The sequence below is a fragment of the Pogona vitticeps genome, chromosome 2, assembly GCF_051106095.1.
Source record: "Pogona vitticeps strain Pit_001003342236 chromosome 2, PviZW2.1, whole genome shotgun sequence".
In the NCBI taxonomy this organism is placed as follows: domain Eukaryota; kingdom Metazoa; phylum Chordata; class Lepidosauria; order Squamata; family Agamidae; genus Pogona; species Pogona vitticeps.
Window position 1 is genome coordinate 26,031,972 of NC_135784.1, and position 22,123 is coordinate 26,054,094.

General features: G+C 45.6%; 1 protein-coding gene and 1 long non-coding RNA gene across 3 annotated transcripts in view; one reads left to right on the top strand and one right to left on the bottom strand.

Annotated features, from left to right (window-relative positions):
• The window catches only part of PPT2 (palmitoyl-protein thioesterase 2), a 55,508-nt gene extending 46,108 nt beyond the window's left edge, over positions 1-9,400 (top strand). For both annotated transcript variants that reach the window (XM_072988832.2, XM_072988833.2), the window contains exon 9: positions 882-9,400. In XM_072988832.2, coding sequence (XP_072844933.1) covers positions 882-1,025 — 144 coding nt within the window. In that variant the 3' untranslated portion in view covers positions 1,026-9,400. The remainder of the gene's footprint in view (positions 1-881) is intronic.
• LOC144587549 (uncharacterized) lies at positions 8,306-20,376 on the bottom strand. Its single transcript, XR_013542692.1, has 2 exons — positions 20,079-20,376; positions 8,306-8,473 (listed from the first exon to the last, which is right to left on the bottom strand). It is a non-coding gene; the product is annotated as an uncharacterized LOC144587549 (long non-coding RNA).
• Positions 20,377-22,123: the final 1,747 nt, after the last annotated feature.

Genomic DNA, 22,123 nt, shown 5'->3' on the forward strand with positions numbered 1-22,123 from the left:
AATAATTGTTTTGCATATCCAAACACACACATATACTCTCTAGCCGCGAGCACTGTGCATCCCATAGTGAGCACAGGTAAATGTCAGCTCTTGCCACACAATATTTGCAATCCAGACTAACAGAATGTGGAGACAGAACAGGAAAGAAAAAGAAGCTGTTGGAATAAATTGTAGAGAAATTGAGGAAAGGACTAAAGGAGCTGAGAATGAATGGGAGCAGGTAGATCAGATGGTCTTGTACGATGGGAGAAATGCAAAATGGCAACCATGGATTTTGTCTCAAGAGGTCTCCAGCAAGTTTGATCATTTTGGAGCCCGAGAAGGAAAATTCAAGCAACCATTCCACTTCTGCTACACAAGAGTGAAGCCTCTGCTATATAAACCCATGATCTATATAGTGGTTTGCTAACTTCAAACCACCATCTGCTGAGCCACGATTTGTTGTTGTCTCAGTTTGTGCAAAGTCAAGACCCACAATTGCGGTTTCTCTCCCACCCACCCCCCATTGCCTGCTTCTGGATCCAGGAGCTGAAAAAATGAGAGGGAAAGAAACAGAGAAACAAAACGATGGCTTTTTGTGACATGCAAACTTATTGTATTCATGTATTCATATTTTTATCCCACCCAAGTATTGGCAGAGCCATTGCTCTGGGTGGCAAACAAATCGCAATAACACAAAGTACACAATAGACCCAATTTAAAAAAATTCACATGAATAGCAAGCAAGGAACATAATATCTAAAAATAAAATAACTAATAAAGAAAAGTAACTATAAAATAGATATACAGTGTATTACAGCTCTGCCATCTTCGTATCAGCCATCGGCATGACTCATTTTGCAACCTCATTTGGTCCCCTCGGTTCCCTTTTTCTCTCCCAGGTCTACCTCACAGATGCCTTTGGCTTGAAGACCTTGGACGCTCGCAGCGACCTCGTCTTCTGCATCATGCCCGGCGTTTCTCACACGTACTGGCACTCCAATCGCACAGTTTATGACACCTGTGTGGACAAGTGGCTTACATAGCTGGCGGAGCTTGAGAGGAAGCGGGCGGAGGAGAAGAAGCCACAGCCGAGACGCGCGCTGCATTACCTCGCGATGGGATTTCTCCTCCTGCTTCAGATGAAACTCTTCTTACCTGTAGCTTTTCTAGAATGGTTGAAAAATTTCTTTCATAGTGGAAGATAACTTTTTCTGCAGGAATCTGGTAGCTGGGCTGGGGAATTCCAGGGAGATGCGCTGAGTTGGATTACAGTGATGTGGAGGAATTGGGTCTTCCATCTTTTATCAGGTCTAGAGCTGTACTAGCTATTGGGGGGGGAGGGTTAGGGGGAAACACGTCTCTGATTCAGCATCAGATATTTGAGAATTTTTTAAAAATAGGATGCCTAACTTGGCAAAAAGAGACTGAAAGAAGAAACCGATCACACTTTGATGTCATCCAAAGCATCAGGTGTCATATTTCCTATTCCCAGCCCTCGTGCAGAAATTTAACAATATGTGGGAACTTGGCAGCATTTCCTTATCAAATCTTAAGACCTAACTTTGGGGGGGGGGAATATTTTCAATTGGACCCTTTCCCAATTTTTTACCTCTTCGCAACAACAACAATGCAATCTCACACTATTTTTGAGAGAAATTATATAACCAGGTACACTAGCAAAAAGAAAGAAAGAAAGAAAGAAAGAAAATCCTTGACAGAAAACTTTTAGGTTCACATCATTTTTATTTTATTTTTATTTTTTTGTGGAGGTAACTGGACTGATTGGCTCAAATTTTGCTTTGCAGAGAAATTGAGTCTACTGTGTTCACCTAACGAAAGTCTCGTTCCATGGCCTTTTCAAAATTCAATGTAAACCTCTCCACAAAACCATAGGAAAATGTAGGGTTCCAGTTTACCGTAACTCTAATGTGTTTCTTTGTTTGCATAAGGAAGCCTGTTTCTCCTGTCCTGGATCAAAGTCAGCATTTAAATGACCAGTTGCATCTAAGGGCAATATTTATATTGGTGCGTGTTTCCGTTTCCTTAGAAACACACTTTTAGAATCTCAGGATGGCGACAGAACATCAGTTTAGACAGAGACGCTCATAAACGGCTCTAGCCCGTTTGTTACAGGTCCATGAACCACTTCGCCAGGAGTTGTGGGTGGTTGCCCTGGAGAAGCATCTGCTAAGGTACCCCTCCCCCCCTTGGAAAGAAAAAACCTCAGATCTTCACCATTACAGTATTAACACCTTAATTTTCACAAAGGTACGATAGGACAAAGGCAACAATAATCAGGGTTCACCTTCCTTTCTCAAGACAGGATGTGAAGAAAGAAAACAGTGGAGGCCAGGAAAGGTTGCACTTTGCTTGGTAGGATTTGAGGAAGGGATGTTATTCTTAGAAACGAGATTATCTATACCAGCGATGGCGAACCTATGGCATGTGTGCCACGGCTGGCACGCGGAAACCTTTCTGTGGACACGCGAGCCATAAGTCGTCGGATTGCTGCTACTCCCCGCCCCCCGCAGCCAAACCTCAGGAGGCGGCTGCAGCTGCGGTGCTCGTACTTTGACAGGTGGCCAGGATCCGGAGCAGCTGGCGCTGGCCGCAGATCCAGAGTGGGGTCTTGAGGCACCTCCGTGTCTGGGATTCCCCCTTCCGCCAACACATCCGGTTCCGCCGCCGCTGCGGACCTCCACCCGCTAGTGTTTTTGTTTTTTGTTTTGTTTTTCTGGTCATTTTGGGCACTCGGGCCCAAAAAAGGTTTGCCGCCACTGATCTATACTAACCTTTCCCACCCTGGTGGCCTGTCAATGTGTTGGACTCCTGGATTCAGATGATGGGAGTTGTAGTCCATCACATGAAGGACAACTGTTTCAGGGAGGCCACTGTGGCCTTTGTGAAATCCAGATCGCCTGTCCTAGCATGGGTTTAAACTTGATGATCTTTGAGATCCCTTCTGTTTTTACAATCCAGTGTTTATAGGAATGAGGTCGATTTTGGACAGTACCGCTTTTTATTATGGAGGGGAGATTTTGAACTTGGGATAAGGGGCAGAAATATATCTGCAGCCTTAAATGATAGTAATACCACCCGGAGTTGTACTACCTTGTTTTTTTGTGATACCTGTTGATCGGTGGTCTCCACATCAAGCAAACGGGTACATTCAGGTTTCATTATGCAAAACAGACTTACTTGCATAAAGCTGTCTGAATGTTTGCAAAGTTTACTGGCACAGTATGGTACTGTGGGTTTTCCTGTGATGACTGACAACTAACATTTATACAGTACTTATTCAAGCAGCACAGGGCTTGCCTTTGTGCCAGCAGCTGGCACTCAAGGCAGGTAATGATGGTAAGGTTTAAAAAAAAACAACAACACAAGACAAATGGATTTGAAACATTTGGAATCAGCAGATTTCCAAAATACAGTACTTCTGTTAAATTTTAATTATTGAAGGAGAATCACCAACCAGTCAAAGCATCCCTCACCAATAGCCCAGCTTCGGTGCCAAAGGTGTGATTTTTCTTAATAAGTTAGCTGTGTTTGGTAGCGGAAGGTCAACCAGGAAGGGAATAATAGAAGAGGCTGATTTCCTCTCACGCAGGTTAGGTGGTGGCCCTGGGAAAGTTGAGGGCAAGCTGTGGGGAAGACTTGCAATCCCAGCATTAAATAATGTAGCCAGTAGAGGAATAAAATGCCGTATTGCCAAATGTATGCAAAGTGAGAGGGTGGATTTTTTTTTCATGATTTCCCCTTGGCTTGAATAGCAGAGTTTGAGTAGTGAAGGGACAACAAATACATGCCAGACCGCTTTTCTGAGCAGAGTCATTGGTGCAGAGCACTGGAATACCCAGGAATGTCTTCCTGTTATTGTTGGACTGGAATTCCCACTAGCCATAACGATCATGGCGCTAATGGTGAGGCATCGTGGGAGTTGTCATGCTAAAGCATGTGTAGGCCCATGCACTTGCCACACTTCTTGTAGGACAGTGGTTTCTAACCTTGGATCCCCGGATGTTCTCAGACTACATCTTCCAGAAATTCTGGCCAGCACAGCTAGAACTGAAGGTTTTGGGGAGTTTAAGTCCCAAGAACATTATTTATTTGCATATCACCAGCTTCACAGGCAGAGGACCTGGATGTCTTTGGAATTTGGAGCGGTCCCTTCGTGTTAATGTGTAGCATACCTCATTTTATTCTGTGGTACTCTTGGGGGGGAAATGGGTGTCTGTTTTTGGTCTTTCTGCAAAGCTAGGATCTAGAGGCAGAGTAAAATGTTCCAGTGTGAGAGTTGTGAATTTCTGGAGATCACCTGAGGGGGGGGAAAAATCTGATTTGTTTTTGAGGGGTATTGCACCGACTTCTGATGACAGTGAAATAGCACATTTTTATTCACAGGGAGTGTTTTAGTGGATATCTCAGGGGTGTGTGATTGGAGGTGGGCAGTTATGGGACCTGCATCTGAGGATGTTTAGAGACTTCTGTGGAATCAAGGATGTGGGAGGCGAATGGTAATTAACATCCATGCCTGGTGCAGAAAATGGGCGCCTTTGGTTATTTCCTGGATCCCTAGAAGAGATTCCTGTGGGTTATAGGAGTAGGAGAAGCAAGGTAGTGTTGGGCTAACAAGTAGCGCAAGATTCAATGCCTGCTGTTCAGATGGGCAGAAACATAGGCTCACATGCTTGATTGGTGTCAGAGCTCATGTCTTGCTTTTGTGATATTTTTTTGAAGATACTGGACTATCTTCCTTGTTAAACACGAAGGGGTCCGTTAAGTAAAGGTCATCTTGGGCTCTTCCTGAGACTGTCTGTAGAGGTGAATAAAGCAACTAGCCTTCTTTTATTGGAAAGTGTATCTCTAAAACAGATGGTGAGAGCAAATGTTGGTTTGTCATTAGTTATATCCCCTTCCTCACTTTTCCGCCAGCAAACATTCATCCTCACAATATCATCACAACAACCCTGTGAGGTTGAGAGGGAGTGACTGGCTCAAGGTCATTCCTCTCACAGTATTTTACGTCTTTTAGGTCCATTAATTAGAACGAGCAAAAGGTCTTGATAGAATTTGTGGTCTGGGTACGACCTTGAGAGTTGACACCCAACGAGATGAAATATTCTTGTGACCAGACAAGGACCGAAAAGATCATCCTGGGGAAATCTCATCACCCACCTGGTATAAAATTCATGGAGTGAGTCATTGTGTTAATTTGTTGTAGCAGAAATGATCAACAGCGTTTCGTCATTTTAAAGCAGTGGTTCTCAACCCCAGGGTGCCCAGATTAAAACTCCCAGAAGTCTTCACCACTCAGATGGCCAGAATTTCTAGAAGTTGAAGTCTTAAGAACATCTGGAGACCAAAGGTTGGGAAGCACCGTCTTAAGGACTGAAACGTTGGCTGGATTCCTGTCGCTTAGCATATTAAATTGCACAAAAGCTGCATGCAAGAGCCCAATAAATTAATGGGGACTTCGTGCGTCAACTCCTCTGTACGTTCCATGGATTCAAATGAGCCTCCTTTAACTGCAGTGTATTGTGCAGCTAAACTAAGTCACAGAGTCAGCCCGTTTGAATCTATGGAACTTAACAGAGGACTTGATTCACCAAATCCCCACTGATTCAGTGGGCCTACTCTAGTGCAACCTACTGCACAGAGCAACAAGATTTCAGCCACTGTTTGGGGAAGATAAGCTTTTGTGGCATTATTTGCCGTTCACAAAAGCCAGTGCTGAATAAGGCACATTAAGCCTTTAAGGTTTATAAGGTGTCTTATAAAAAAATATTTGTACAAAGTGAACCCATGTGCTGTTTTTTTTAAAAAATAAAGGAAACGGACAGAAACCAAACAGTGAGGAAGACTCTCAAAGATCGATATGAAATGAAAGGTGTACAAACATGCAAGGAGCAAGTGTATTTTTGAGAGAAATGACTTGAGGGTCGGATGCTGTTTTGCATGAACTGGACTGGCATTTTCCCATATTTTTCAGTGGCTCCTGGGTTGGTAGGATGATTGCCAAGGGCCAGAGGGGCCAGGAATTGAACAGAAAATATTCTTAAGGAAGATGTTGATGACTTTATTACTTGAAAGTACGGCCTTTGCTTTCACTGTGGTACAATTTCCCCCCCCCCCACCTCTCTCTGTGTGTGAACGTTTCCCTCAAGAACTGGATTATTGGGCTTTATTTCATCTTCAGTTTAGCTTAGAAATAGCCTTTGATTTCTGGGGTATAAGGAACAAAAGAAACCGTTAGATCTTTGTGTGTGAATCATTTATTCCTCTTATGGGTTGTGTGTGTTTGGAACTTATGGGCCTCAAAGCCACTATGTGGATTTTAGTGGCATAGTTACCTGCTGGGAGCTGACATGTGGCCTAGCGTTATAATTCTAGAGTAATTTAACATTCATTTTGTTTTACTGCATTATTAAACATGGTATGTGGAAGTGTTTTCAAATCTGCGTTAATATGGATGAGGACACATGGGTTGGTTCTGCATGAATATTTTATCTTAGAATTTTTTAATGCGGTAGTTTGCCTTTTGTTGAAGGGATAGTGTTGCTCCCCAAAGTTGTGATGGGTGAGCCATGGATTTTGGGTTTTTGACTTAAAATTAGAGGTGTGGACACCATGGTTAAAATGCAAGTGTAGTTCACTTAGTTAACCGAGGGGGGGAATTAAGGAGGCATGTTAGGGCAAAGAGGTTCTGTTCTCCGAATCTTTTCCCACTTCTGCATGTGAGTTTTCACTAAATTTTGCTTTTCTCCTTTCAATTTTATCTTCACAGCCGTGAGGGCTAGAAACTTGTTTTTACTAAAGAAAATATTTAACACTAAGATTCTTGAGGTTTTGAATTGTGGTGTTCAGCAAAATCATAGGACACACCCTTAAGCAGGCGAACAGACTACATTGGTCAATTGGTGGTTGAAATCCTGTTGCGTAGTGTAGTAAGTTGTAGTAGAGTAGGCCCATTGAATCAATGAAGATTTGGTGAGTCAGTTCCTCTAAATTCCATTGATTCAAATGGGCTTACTCTAGTTGCAACTTACCATGCCCAAATAAGTCTTAACTAGAGTAGGCTCATTTGAATCAGTGGAACGTCCAGAGAAGTTGACTCACCAAATCCCCACTGATTCAATGGACCTCCTCCTGTGCAATTTACTGTGCTAAGCAACAGGATTTTAGCCTTTGAATCCTCAGTAGAGTTTGCTCCAGCAACACTGCAGTGACACAGTTAGGATCTACAGAGAAGGAACCCAATCAGCATTTCTGCAGAGAATTTGGTACTTGCTGCACACCCATCTGGTGTGTATCGGTGTCACGCAAGGAATGTACGAGATGCCCATGGAAAGCTTTTTTTAAAAGGGTGCTGCTAGCATGGGGTGTGTTTAATATACACTGCAAGTATGTGTTCATTTTAAAACTGAAATTCAGATAGTACCGTGATGATTTCCTAATTGTCTCCAGTCAGTGAGTTTTCACTGAAATCCTTGTGGAAGTGCTTTTTGAAAAAAAAAAAAAATCATTTGATAACAGAGCACATTCTGGACCACAGATAAGGGAACCTTTAGCCCCCTCCCCCTTGCTTCTTTTGGACTACAACAGCCACTATCCTTAGGAATGCTAGAATGGGTCTGCTGGGACTTGTCGGCTGAGACAGGTAAAAGGTTCAAAGGGTATCCCATCTCTGGTTTGGATATTATCAAGTGGGAAGCCTCTGTTCTATCAAGGGTATCCTCTCTCTCTCTCTTTTTAAAAGCCATTTTTAAGCTGTATCCTTTGCTCCATCTTTTCATTTGCCCCGGCTGCTGGGTGTTTGCTTTTCTATGTTTCATGGCTGGCTCTTTGAAGTTTTTGTTGCAGATTAACTTGGCGCCTTGCTTTTTTTTTAAAGCCATTAGTGAGATGCATTATCCTTAGCAAGAAAAGGGCAGCGGAGTGAAGGCAATCTGCCTTCCGAGGCACATTCAGTAGAACAGATGGTCTTGTGACATTGCCCAAATAGAGAGCAGATAGCAGGAGTCTATGAATGCGGTTGTTTTTCTTGCATCATCCCTTATTGTTCTTTTCTCAAAATCTGTAAGATCTTGATGAAACCTATAGGATTTCAATGGCATATGCATTTCTCTCCCCCTCTCTCTCTTTTTTAAAAACTTATTTATATTCTGCAAAACTCTGGTGTCACCTGCATGGCTCCCATTGTTTCCTATTTGTGCTTTTCATTCTCCTTAGGTCCGTGTAGCCTGGCCCTTGTAAACGCATTTTTATGCACTGTAGAGCAAAGACCGGCAGGGTGGATAAAAGTTAATGCTTTTTTTAAAAAAAATCAAATTGATTTAAATCACAACTGAAAGAAAAATCGTTTTGAAATTTAAATCATGATTCGAATCTGGAAGACAGGTAGACATTTCTTGTTCTTCTAAGAGTGATCCTTAAAGTGCCCCCAGTATTTTCTGTCCAGCGTTTCACCTTTTCTCTGCGGGGTCCAGCTCTGAAAAAAAGAGGAAATGGCTGTATGAGATTGATTCAGGTCTCGGAATTTAACGGTTCATGCATGTTTTAAGTGCAATTTGGCTGGTTCCCCATCATGGAACCAAGAAACATGCTGTCCTTATCACTGTGAACTTCTGATTTTGTTACTCAGTAAAGAAACCATGGGGGAAACATGCATGAATGTGACATTTAAAAATAATAATAATTGAAAAGCAGACAGACCTGCTGGAGCATAGGAAGAGATCAAGTACAGTGGGGTCTCTACTTAAGAACTTAATCCGTATTGGAAGGTGGTTCTCAAGTTGAAAAGTTCTTATGTTGAATCTGCATTTCCCATAGGAATGCATTGAAAACCATTTAATCCGTATCTGCTCTTTTCTGTCCATAGAAACTACAGTAGTTTTAAGTTTACTGGTATATTCCTCTCGGATTTCAGGATTAGAGCTTCCCTGGCCGTCCCACTGTGGGAATGGCAAGAAGCTCTTGTTTGTACATTCTGTCGAATTTTCGCCTGTACTTGAAACTAAACCCTACTGAATTTTGTCAATGACTTTTGGTGTATGCGTCGATACGACCGGAACACCTTCCCTTGCCCCTTTGATGCAAGCAATGTTTACATATTTATGGTTTTCAAACCCATGTTTTCATTTTAATTTTTTTTAAATTTTTTGGCACGGATTATCTCATGGCTTTGCTGAAGGGGGACTGGCTGAGTGTTTTCTCCAGACATCCCTTTTTTTTGAAAATCCTTCTCTTTTCCTAGGCCAGGCACAGTTTTATAAATGGGTTATACAGCCTCCTTTTGAGGCAAAAAAGGGGGGTTTTCAGGCATGTACATCTGTCAATGGTGTGAAATGTGGCTGCTTTCCCTGCCACCTGAAGTCTCCACGTATTTATAAGAATAAAAGCAATTCATTCCAAAAGAGTACAATGTGTGTGTATGTGTGTGTTGCATTCTAAGTACAAGAGAGGAATCACGAAGCCACTAGCTTCCTGGGAATAAAAACAAATTTGGAAGGAGTCCCAACTCATTTGAGAAATAGGAGAACAAACCTATCCATTCTGAAGGAAATCAACCCTAAGTGCCTCACTGGAAGGACAGATCCTGAAGCTGAGGCTCCAAAACTTTGGCCATCTCATGAGAAGAGAAGACTCCCTGGAAAAGACCCTGATGTTGGGAAAGTGTGAGGGCAAGAGGAGAAGGGGACGACAGAGGACGAGATGGTTGGACAGTGTCACCGAAGCGACCAACATGAATTTGACCAAACTCCAGCAGGCAGTGGAAGACAGGAGGGCCTGGCGTGCTCTGGTCCATGGGGCCACGAAGAGTTGGACACGACTAAATGACTAAACAACAACAAAGCCCGGATAGTGTTCTAAAGAGCTGACACTCTTCCAGGGTTGTTGGCAAGAGTTCAGATATATTTTTGCCAGACAAAAAAGGGAAGGGTTGGGTGGGTTCAAAATTGCAAGTCAGGTCTGTCTGAGTTATTGGGGAAAAAAATGCTGAGTCACCAGTATGACTTAAATCCAACTTGAGAGCAAGTCCCACAACTTGAGTCTCCATATTCGCTATCAACATCCATACCATTGATACGGTTTCCCAAATGTCAGTCCTACTGTTTATACACCACTTGTCCCAAGTACTCAGAGTACATAACCTGCATTGGGGTGGGAGGTCCTCTTGTTGTTTTGGGGCATAGTTTCCCATCATTCCTGATCATTGACCAACGGCCCAAGAACATCTAAAGGAGCCACAGCTTCTCCATCCCCTGATCTATCTTTGCAATAGCTGTGCAAGGTAGGCCAGTATTATCCCCATTTTTCAGGTTTGGCGGGGGAAGAGGGAGGATTTCTGCCCAAAGAACATGTTTGTTGTAGTTGTGGCCGGGTATACATTGGGACCACAAAACACAGTATCCACACCAGAACCAAATAACGTGAAAGACGCTGCAGACTAAAACAACCGGAAAAATCGGCAGTAGCTGAACATGCCCTGAAACAAACTGGACATGAAATCCTATTTCAAAACCCAAAAGTACTGGACAACTGTGAGGTGGCCTTTTATTAGGTAGTGGTCCGACCATGACAAGGGGACTGACGCTCTGCTCAGTCAAGAACACCACGTCTAGCATATGACCACCCATGTGGGCGGAGCCGTTAACGGGTTGGAACATGTCCAAGGAAGCCATGATTTCCAAGAACTCAAGAGCCGGACTGGAAACCTCTGCCTCCGCATGGATGTTGAAATCACCCACGACCAACAACCCTGGGGATCCCAACAGAGCCGTGGAGACAAAGTCTGCCAGCTCCGGTAAGGAAATGGCTGGATCACGGTATACCAGCAAGATACCAATACCATCTCTGGCCCCAATCGACGCATGAAGAGCCTCCAGACCTTCCAGAAGCGCAGCAGGCAGGTGACCACCAGGTGCTGCAAGGTCCAGTCCCAGTTCTAGTCGTCGTAGGTGCAGAGAAACTCAGAACAGGCCAGACGTTGCTGATAGGTGTCGTGGCCAAAGCCCTGGCCCCATGTTGTGTTCGGTCGACTACCCAGGCCACCCAGGCTGGCTCTTCATCCAGGGAATCCAAATATCCAACCTCTGGCCCCACAGCCAGATGCCCAAGCCACGGGACTATCCAGCAGACCTAGCTACTTTTTTTTTACATTCACCAGAAACCTTCTCTCTGTGTGTAAAAGCAGAATTTATTGTGCTTATGTACATACTCATCTTGTCATGATGAGTATGTACATAAGTTCTTACAACTTTTATGTTATATTGCTGTATAATTATGTATATTGTTTCATGGGGCTTTCCTGGTAAGGAAAATTCCATAGTAAGGAAAATTCCATAACACCCAGGGCAACTCTTGTTAGTATTGTGCCTTCTGTGCAATACTAACAAGAGTTGTCCTGAGTGTTACCACCATTTCCTCCTGTGAGTGTCACCTTCAGCTGCTGCTGCCCCCATCGCCACAGAAGCTGTCCATTCTCTTCTGCTGATAACACCTGTTCCTCCTGGTTAGGGCAGATGCATCTTAGTCTGGTGCTTCTGCTGTGACCATTCCACCATGGGTGGCCCTGCTAGGAATCCAGACTTGTAACAGAGTCTGGCCTCCTGACAGGGTTGCTCTCAGCTTCACTGACACACTCAAATTCTTCACCACATTAAGGTGTGCATCCAGGAAAGGAGATCGCTCATTCACAGGATCTCCATAAATCAGAAGCGACTTGACGGCATGCATCAAGAACAATTATATTGTACTTGTTTGTTATTTGCCATCAAGTCACATCCTGCTTCTAGAGACCCTGAGTTTTCAAGGTACAGTGGTGCCTCACTTAGCGAGTGCACCGTATAGCGATGTTTCCGTATAGCGATCCCTTTTTTGGGATCACTATACGGAAACATACCTGATCTTCGCAATGGGGAAAACCCGCATTGCGAAGATCGGGTATTGCGGCGGCCATTTTGGAGCCACCGAACAGCTGTTCGGCGGCTCCAAAATGGCCGCCGGAAGCCCGGAAATGGCTGCCGGCAGCCGTTTTCACGCCCTGCCCTCGCTTAGCGAGGGCGCGAAAATGGCTGCCGGCAAGGGGAATCCTCACTGAACGGGTAAGTAAGCAAGGTATTGGAACGCATTAAACTAAGTTTAATGCGTTTCAATACATTTTCCCTACCCGTTTAGCGACAATTCCGCATAGCGAGGGCACCACTGTATATGAGATATGCGGGGCACCACTGTATATGAGATAGAGAGCAGTTTTACTCCTTAAAGGGATGTGGTGGCACTGTGGGTTTGTGAGGGTCCGCTATTCTTCACCTCCCCCGTCCCAAATAAAGCCGTAGACGCATTTGAATTAAACCATTTGTCTTCTTTATTTAACTGGGGTAAAGGAATAGAAATGTCAATCAACTTGGGAATAAACTTCTCCTGCTGAAGTAACGGTTCATACAGGGGCACCCAATCTTCATCGAACGGGTTACTTGACTTCGACACCCATGGACCGGCCTGAACCTGTGAGGGTTCTTCGGGATCGAAGTCTTCCCGCTCCGTCGTTAATAGTGGGGTCGTTTCTTCGAACCCTGCATATCCCCAGGGTATGGAGGTCTCTGCCCCGGGGTGTTCCCAAGGTCCGGATAATACCCCAGTCTCTTCAGTTCCTCCAGATGCCATCTGGTCTTCTCCTCTTTCTCTCTCTCTACCCTTCTCTTCTCCTCTACTAATTTCCTGCGCCACTCCCGGGTCTCTCTCTCTCCCCAATAAGAGGGGCGGACCCTAGCCTCATTCCTCCTTCTCTCCTCTGCCTCCTGTTTAGTCAGGCAGACCTGTTCCCATTTACCCGACCAGGGGTCTTGGATGGATACCCACTCCCATCCACCTTCTTCCCCTGCCCGTTGGTGACTGACTTCTCCTTCCGCTCCCTCCTCAGGATCCTTAGCCCCCTTTCCCGCCCAAACCAGAGGAGTCTGGGTAGCTATATTTAACCCCTTCAGCCCCCTTTCCAAGTCCACTGTATCAACGGACTGGTGTAGCATCCAGGGTGGGAATGGCTTGGGGGCTGTCTGAGTGCCCACGGAGGCTTTTGCGCGAGACGGCACTCCCATCATCACCTCACGACCCGGCTCACGGGTGTCACAGGGTTAAACCGCAGAAGCCGCTGTGCTGCAAGGTCAGAAGACCTGCTGTCGTAAGATCGAATCCACACGACGAAGTGAGCTCCCGTCATTTTGTCCCAGCCAACGTAGCGGTTCGAAAGCATGCAAAATGCAAAAATGCGAGTAGATAAATAGGTACCACCACGTTGGGAAGGTAAACGGCGTTCCGTGTCTAGTCATGCTGGCCACGTGACCATGGAAGATTGCCTTCGGACAAACGTTAGCTCTATGGGTTGGAAACGGAGATGAGCACCGCCGCCTGGAGTCGGACACGACTGGACAAATTCTCAAGGGGAACCTTTACCTTTACTCCTTAAATACCTCATATACCCTGAATACCTTATTCCTCAGCCCCTCAGTAAGTTTCCATGGCCAAGCTGGGATGAAAACCCAGCTCTCCTTGGTCCTAATCCATTACTCTACCCAGCTCTGAACATTATATATTGCAAATACAAAAGACAGTCAAACTGCCAGCCCTGGAGCGTGGTGAACCGATGGCACAGTGGCACCATGGTTAACTCAGTTGAAGCTCCAGGACTTTGTGGACACCAGGATTATGATATAATTGTGCTGTTCCTCACCCCTCCACACACCATCTTCTTTTTGTGCTTAGTTTTAGTGCTCACAAAATCCAGGAGAGAAATGGATTTTCCCTGGAACAGGATATCCTTGCAAACTGTCTTTCTTACTATGCAAAATATTGGAGGTGGTTTAGTTTTCCATTAAGAGCCATAACCTTTACCAAAGACCTGCTTCCGATTGTCTATGCAATAATAATAATAATGACGTGCTGTCAAGTAAATTTTGACTTATCCCAAAACTTTTCAAGGCTTTCGACGTAGAGAATACTCAGAAGTGGGTTACCCTTCCCTTCTTCTGAAGGCGCCCGGGGACTGTGCAGCTTGCTCAAAGCCACACAGGCTAGATCTTCTCCCTGGAGACCCAGTGGGAACTGAATTCCTAACCTCTGGCTACTAACTCACTGATGTAGTTGTGGAAGGGGTAGCCTGTACAGTGGTGCCTCGCTAGATGATGATAATCCATTCCACTGAAATAGCTGTTTAGCGAAATCATCGTCTAGCGATAAGCATTTCTCCATTGGACTGCATTGAAACCTCTTTAATGTGTTCCAATGGGGAAGAATCATCATTGTCTAGCGAAGATCGGCCATAGGAAAGTCGCTTTGCGAACTGCCGATCAGCTGTTTAAAAAACTGTCTTGAGAAGCACAGGCCCCGAAAACACCAATTTTGCAAGTGCGAAGGGAGCTGTCAAAATCGTCGTCTAGTGAAAATTGGTTTGCGAAGCAGGGACCAAAGATTGTCCAGCAAAATTCCCCCATTGGAATCACTGTTTTGCGAATTGCTATAGCGATTGCAAAAAGTCAATGTCTAGCGAAAAAACTGTCATGCGGGGTAACTGTCTAGCGAGTCACCACTGTAAGTCTGTGTAAGTGTTCTAGGTAAAAGCAAAATAGAAAATAAAGTTGCTGAGCTATTTTTCTGTATTTTCCAGCTCTTCTTTACAGCATTTGTGCAGTTGTGGGAACAGTCAGGATGAGTGCTGGGCACCTGCCACTATGCCTCTGTGTGGGACTTGCCTTTGTTTGAAAGTTTTAATCAGGTTGGATAAGAATATTATTATTTCATCACTCATGCAGCAAGCATTTTTATATATGCTATGTTTTGTTGCATTTTCTCATGCATGTAAAATTTTTTTTTGCTGTGTGTACACACACACACAATAAAATATTTTACATACATGATAAAAATGCAATAAAACATAGCAACAATCTGATACGTATAAAAATGCTTGCCGTGTGAGTGGTGGAATAATAGTTTTTCCTGTCATCCAAAGCCTCGCTGAAACATTTCTGCTTTATATCCTCTTTTGAATCCCTGCAAGACGAAGAGTCTTCTGGACTCAAAAAGCTCGCCATTTGGGAATATTGTAGTGTATTCATTATGAAAGTATGGTACAGTGGCCCCTTGACTTACAGACTTTTTGAGTTACAGACTTTTTGAGTTACAGACTTCTCTGGCCGCAAAATTAAGTTTGACTTGCAGACTGAGATTTGACTTACAGACCAGAAAAAAACCAAAATGGAACAAAAACGGCCTGTTACGGGATTAATCGGTTTTCAATGCACTGTAGGTCAATGGAGACTTGACTTACAGACTTTTTGACTTGAGAACCGCCTTCCAATACGGATTAAGTTCTCAAGTCAAGACCCCACTGTATTATCTAACTTGGAGTCGGGGAAACCACAGGAGGCCCCAGTACCAGCCCATAACCACTAGAGGGCAATGTTGACTCAACGGCTGCTATAATGTAGCCTGCGTGAGCTGGAAAAAAAGGCATAGTTTTATTTTACTTAATTCTCGTTCATAGACTAATCTGGCTACTTCCACATTTTAAGCTGCTACCCGGATTCAGTGCCAACTCAGGGTTTAGACAGTAAAGAGAACATCTCTTTGTTGTTGTTGTTGTTAGGTTCAAAGCAGCAGGAAAGGAAGAGCTAATATAGTTCAGTGGTTTAGGCATCTGTCTGCAGAATCAGAGGGTTCAATTCCTCGCTGTGCCTCCTGGGTAAAGTGCCAGCCGGTGTGGCCTCGGGCAAGCTGCACAGTCCCAGGGCGTCTGCAGAAGAAGGGAAAGGTAAACCACTTCTGCGTCTTCATTACCTGGAAAACCCTGGAAAAGGTCGGTCGCCATAAATCAGAATGGACCTGTCAGCACATGATGATAAGGATTAGCTTGCATTAAAGGCTGTCGGGTCTCTCATGTGCTGTCATTTCTCCAAATTCCATTTTGCTCTGGAAACACAGACCCAGGACTTAAGACTACAGGCGTGCTGGCAAGCCTTCGGGTCTGAGGTCTGAGTTCGAGTCTTGGTCCCAAGTTCCAAGCCTTGAGTCTTTTGCCCCGCTCCCTGTCCCCCCCGAGGCTTGGGAGTCGGGACTCGGATGCAAAGACTCAGGGTGTACATGTGCCACCCAGCAATATAGATCAGCACATGCGCAGATACAGTGGCCTTCCCTCCCTACCGCCACCATCCTCCTCAGAGGCAGCAGGCCCAGGAGTGACCTGATGCTCCGTCCACACATGTGACGCCTCCCTGATAGGCCAACGCGTGCATCAGGGAGGCCGGGGCCAGCTCCAGGAAGGGAAGCCCTGGCTCGCTGCCTCTGAAGGCGAGACGGCCGCAGCCTAAGGTATGGCGGCCCATATGGAGTCGAGAACACGACTCAGAGAAATGGGTCTGAGTCCACTCATTCATTCATTCATTCATTCATTTACTATCCCGCCTATCTGGTCGGTTAAGACCACTCTAGGCGGCTAGAGTGCATGCCCCCCAAAAACCCCAAAGTCAAATCACTTGTGTGACTTAATTCGGGCTTGGGTTGCGATACACAAGTCCCATCCCTGTTAGATTATAGTCCACACACACCCCAATGAACATACAATAAAAGCTGGGAGAAATGGGATCTCAACTCTTGCGGGAACACAAAGCGCTTTTGGGATAGATGATATAACCGAGCTTGACATGGTAAGAAACCAGCCAGCCCGCTTGGCACATCCTGGCACCGTTCCTTCTAACCACTGATTTATGCTGCTGATCTTGCCTTGACAGTCCAGGGGAAAACCTTTTAGTCCATCCGGCACAAACTAACCTCTTCCCTTACATTATAAAAACAACCGGCTGAATCCTGGCCCTTTAAAGACACAGACCTCCACTTGAAAGAACAGAGAAGCAGAGAGAAAGCTCTGGGTTAGCTGGGAAGGCCAATATTTTAGAACATTGCTTTACCTGCAAAGTATTTGGCCGTCACTCTGGACTGAACCTTTAACCGACAAAAAAAACTTGACTAAACACCAAACAGAAAGTCACCACCAGAAATAACTTACCGTATTTTTCGCACCATAAGACACACTTTCCCCCCACAAAACAGGGTGGTGGAAAGTCTGTGCATCTTATGGAGCAAAGAAAACATTATATTTTCCTGTTTTCTTCTCCTAAAAATTGGTGCGTCTTATGGAAAGGTGCGTCTTATGGAGCGAAAAATACAGTACTTGGGAAATTGGTTGGGTCCAACTGGGTTGTACACTCACAAACAATAAAAACAACAGCTTTGCCCCTGTGCAAATACTGCTGTGTGGTATAAATCAACACAGGCCAAACACGTGCGTGTTGCTCTTAAATTAATCATGCAGGATGATTACTGGCTGCCTGAAACCTACCCCACTGAAAATGTCTATTATTTGGCTGGCATTGCTTCTCCAGAAGTATGCAGAGAGATGCTAGCAAATAACAAAAATAATAAATAAGGCAATACAACACCAAATCCACCCACTTCCTGGACACCAGCCTTCTCGAGAATGGCTAAAATTGAGGAAACGTTCTCTGCACATCTCTCAGGCTCTAAATATTAAACCAGAAGAGGCCAGGTTAAACCTGTGGAGAGCAAACACAACACACCTTGCTGAATGAATGAATGCTGAAGAATGTCTCCCATCAGGACAAGATCCTAGCTGAACCATCTGGAAGTCACTGAATAGACTCTGAAGCGAAGTAGGAAGATCAAAGAATTATTAAATAAAATGGGGCTACTTAGATAGAAGATGACTTTTCTGTGACTGTGGAGAAATTCAAACCATGCACATCATATGTACAAAATAAGATCTAGTAAACGGCCAAGAAAATGCTATCGAAGCAACTCACTTCTGGTCAAGATCAGTTTATTATCTTAGTATTTTAATTTGTTTGCATGTTTTTATATTTTATATTATGTCTCTAATTTTAAACCATGCACTCAATTTTCTGACACAAAGAAAGTCACATGCCATTTACGGCAATCCTAACATGGTTTCAATGGCATGTGAGATACGTATTTAAGGACTGTTTTTACCGTGTCTGAGTCCGGGGCTGAACCCAGGCCTCTTGAATCCATCTCTCTATCTATTCTGCCATGCAGGCGTGTCCATTAAAGGCTGCACTTGTGGAGATTTCTTCTTGTAAGCAACTGTTAAAGGTGCTTACAATAGGTGTCCTGTTTTTTAATCTACGTAGTCACCCTAAACACAACGGGCAGGATGAAGCCAAGAGATCCTTTGGTTGCCCGTAGAGTTGAGCAACACTCGTACAGATGCCTACAGTGTGCTGTCTGGCATACAAGGGGTTAAAAATAATTTGACCAGGAAGGGGAGTGATGTTTTTGTCTAACAGGATTGCCCTTCGTTCCAGCGACTCTGGGCAATGTAAGGTGCAGGTGGCACTCAATGAAGGGGGTGGTGTTTTTGGAGATAAAGATTGCTTACACCACAGAAAGTCTTAGGCCACGGATCCTGTGATAGTCATATTAAAATGATGATGCATAACTGGGGGGAGAATGCAATGTCAAAGCCAAAAGGCGGTAAAGTGGTGCCTCGCTAGACAGTTACCCCGCATGACAGTTTTTTCGCTAGACATTGACTTTTTGCAATTGCTATAGCGATTTGCAAAACAGTGATTCCTATGGGGGAATTTCGCTGGACAATGTTTGGTCCCTGCTTCGCAAACCGATTTTCGCTAGATGACGATTTTGACAGCTCCCTCCACGCTCGCAAAACAGGTGTTTTCGGGACCTAAGCTTCGGAAGACAGTGATTTAAACAGCTGATTGGCGGTTCGCAAAGCGGCTTTCCTATGGCCAATCTTCGCTAGACAACGACGATTCTTATCCATTGGAACGCATTAAACAGGTTTCAATGTATTCCAATGGGGAAACGCTTTTCACTAGACAATGATTTCGCTAAACAGCGATTTCAGTGGAACGGATTATCATCGTCTAGCGAGGCACCACTGTACATTCCCCAAAACTCTGTGCTACTTACTCCCATTTTTATGTCTGAGGAAGTGGACTTGTCCACAAAAGCTCACATTAAAATATAGCAATTCATTGTTTTTCTTTCGGCTTTGCCTGCTATGCTAGTACAGACTAAAGGGGCAACTTCCAGGGATGTTGGCAAGTCTTTGGGTCTGAGTCCTGAGTTCGAGACCCCCCAAAAAACGGAGCGGGCGAGTGGGTGGGTTCCAACTAATTATTCAAATCTGAGTCATTGAAGAAAACCCTGAGTTCAGTCTGAATCAAGTCCAACTGGACAGGGAGTCCCATAGCTCCAGCCTCTACCCTAGCTACCTCTTCTAAAACTATGCAAATGAATTGCTGCACTATCATTTCCCATCTTGCTGCACACTTTTTATAGTGACAAAAAAGGGGGGGAAGCCAAGGTGGGTTTCTTTTTAAAACAAATTTTATTGATATCCTTTCATACTAGAAAAAAACTACAGCCAATCCATCTGCATAAAAAGAACAAATGAAGATTTCTGAAGGTGTGGGGGGGGCACTTTCACCTGAACAATGGCTTCCAATTTAATGAGCCGTGGCTGAATCTGCCCAGCCCCTCCCTAGGGGGAACCCAGGCGTCCGGGCTCCATGCTTTTATTTATGCGCATTGTTTAAAAAGCCACTGACTGCTTGGGCCTGTCACATTCCATGAAAGTAAAGTGTACATAAAATAAAAGAATAAAATTGAGCCTGATTAGCAAGTGCATTAATCATTTCACAGGGGGTGGAGGAACAGAAGCCAGGACTCCTGAATTCCCCAGAAGCAGAAAAGTAGTTTACAAAGAACCGTCAAATGTTTTTTTTCCCCTCTGTGAGGGGACAGGTGTGTCACGACAGGTATGGTCTTCAAAGCCCGGCTTTTGTCAGTGAAAGTTTGGGCGTGAGGAGGGATGACTTTACGTGGCCAACAGCAAAGGGAAAGTCGTGACGTGGCACACACCCGGCCAGCTTCACGCCCTGCCCTGGGCAATCTCGGCGGACAGGTTAAAGCCGCTAGTCCCTGAGGAGGCCACCCAACTGCGCCACCTGGCGGCCGCGCGCGGGAATGGAGGCACCAACCTGTGCTCGAGGTTAAGACTTCGCGACTCCAAACTCGCGCCTGCTGCTGCGTTCCGACGACCGCCCCGAGAACCCAGGCGTCCTGCTTTCCGCCGCTGGCGGGGAGGGATCAGGGAAACAGCTGAGCAGCCAGACGGAGCCCGGGGGAGGCCTCCCACCGGCCCGGCGTGTGGGGATTAGCCGGGGCAAATCCTTTTACTGCGAATTATCACATGGTCCGTTTATAAGTGGCTTGTTGCCTGCAAACCTCCGGAGGAGGCAATTAGGAGTACGAGCCCGAGAGCTGGGGCGGGAAGGGGGGGGGCGCCTCCTTCTGCCCTTTAAAGGGAAACGCGCTGCCCGGTTAGGATGCGGTGGGTCCCGGGGAGGGAAAGAGGCAGAGGTAAGTCTGGTAAAGCGGGGAGGGCGCGGGGGGGGGGGAGAGAATCCGGATTGGAAAGACAAAGTCGTGGTGGGGGTGTCGATCGTCCACTGGGAATCAGAAATCGGGGCGCTCTGGGAAAGTGGGTCGAGTAGATCCCCAGACCGATATAAATTTCAGAGTGAGAAGGAGGAAAGAATACTTTATATGGGCTGGGGAAGTTTATACGGTTGTTTTTTGGTGGGGGAGAGGCGAAGCACCGTCTCTTGGTGAAATGGGATTTGGCAAACCGGCGAAGAGAGAATCCCGAGAGCAAGGATCGCTGGAAAGGGATCTCTTTCTAGAGCACCCCCTTTCCTTTTAGGGAGGTGGATTCCCGGCCTTGAACAGGCAGCAGTTGGTCAGGTCAAGTGCAAACGCCCCCCTCTCAAAAATCCTCCGGCATCGAGCTGTGATGGAGGAAAGCTTCTCCGGACGGGTTTCTGCCTGTGGTGGTCGGTTAGAAGCTCGAGAGTGGCGGGGGGGGGTAGAGAGAAGACAGTGGAAATTGGAGGTCTAGTATGAGTGTGTGGGTGTCACACGGGACGTGGCTTTCCTGCCGTGGAAGAGGATTTTTTTTGGGGGGGAGAGAGAAGCCAGCCAGGACAGAACCGGTCCGGGACGCCCCTCCCAAGGAGGCGGGGCTTCGGGCTCAGGTGTGGGCAGGTGTGCTATATTAATCTCGCTGCCCTTTGCTCCGGGTGGAGTGACGGAAGGGCAGGCGAAAAGCAGGTAAAGGGGGGTGGCTGTTGCAGCCGATGGGGTGGGGGGACGTGCGCCCCTCTCCTCTAGAGATCTAAGGCTATCCAGGGGAAAGGGAGGGGGGGCACCTGAGGGCGCCCCAGAGGTTTGCAGCTGGTTGAGATCAAGGATCCACCTCTGCTTCTTCCAGGTGAGGTCCAAAGGCTGCTCTGGAGAGGAAAAAAACATCGAACTGGGGCTCTTTCTGGGTCTGCTTCTGTTGTGGAGGGAGACTGGAAGGCATGTAGTTTGCATCAAGATCGGCCCAAGACATTTTGCTGCTTGAGGTGGATCAGCAAAACGTGCTTCTTCCCCTGCGGGATTTGTATGGTACTCGCAGCTCACCAAGTTATTTAGGCACTGCAGGAAGAAAATCTGCCAGGTGTGGCTTTCTCTTCCAGGTAACAAAAAAGAACAAGGTATAAGCAGTTTGCTGGCTTTTTATGATACTCTATGTGTGTTGTCTAGGGTGGCTGCCCTGTCAAATGATCGGGCCGGCTTGGCATGCACCAGATCTCAGATGTACTGTTCTGAGTATCCAGGCAGAAAGATCAGGCGGGATGGGAAGGGTCCAGAAGAAAACTGGGGCCAGCCACTAGCAATCCAGTGTGAGAAGACAATTCCAAATTAATATAATTAGTCGTCTGGGGCCAGGGTTCAGAAAAGTTTATACTTTGGGGTTATAACTTCTAAAAACCCACCAGCCAAGGTGGTTGAGGGTTTCCTTAAGCTGCAGGTTTGTGTATTTGCATGCTTGTTTTTACATTTAAGGAACTTTTAGCAAGTCTGGTTCTGGTATAAGGTAGTTTCTCTGTTCCTCTCTGGGCAAGACTGAAAATGTCAGCCAAAAAAAAAAATCCGAAAATTTAATTCTTGAATGGCTGGATAGCTCAGTGAGTGGTTC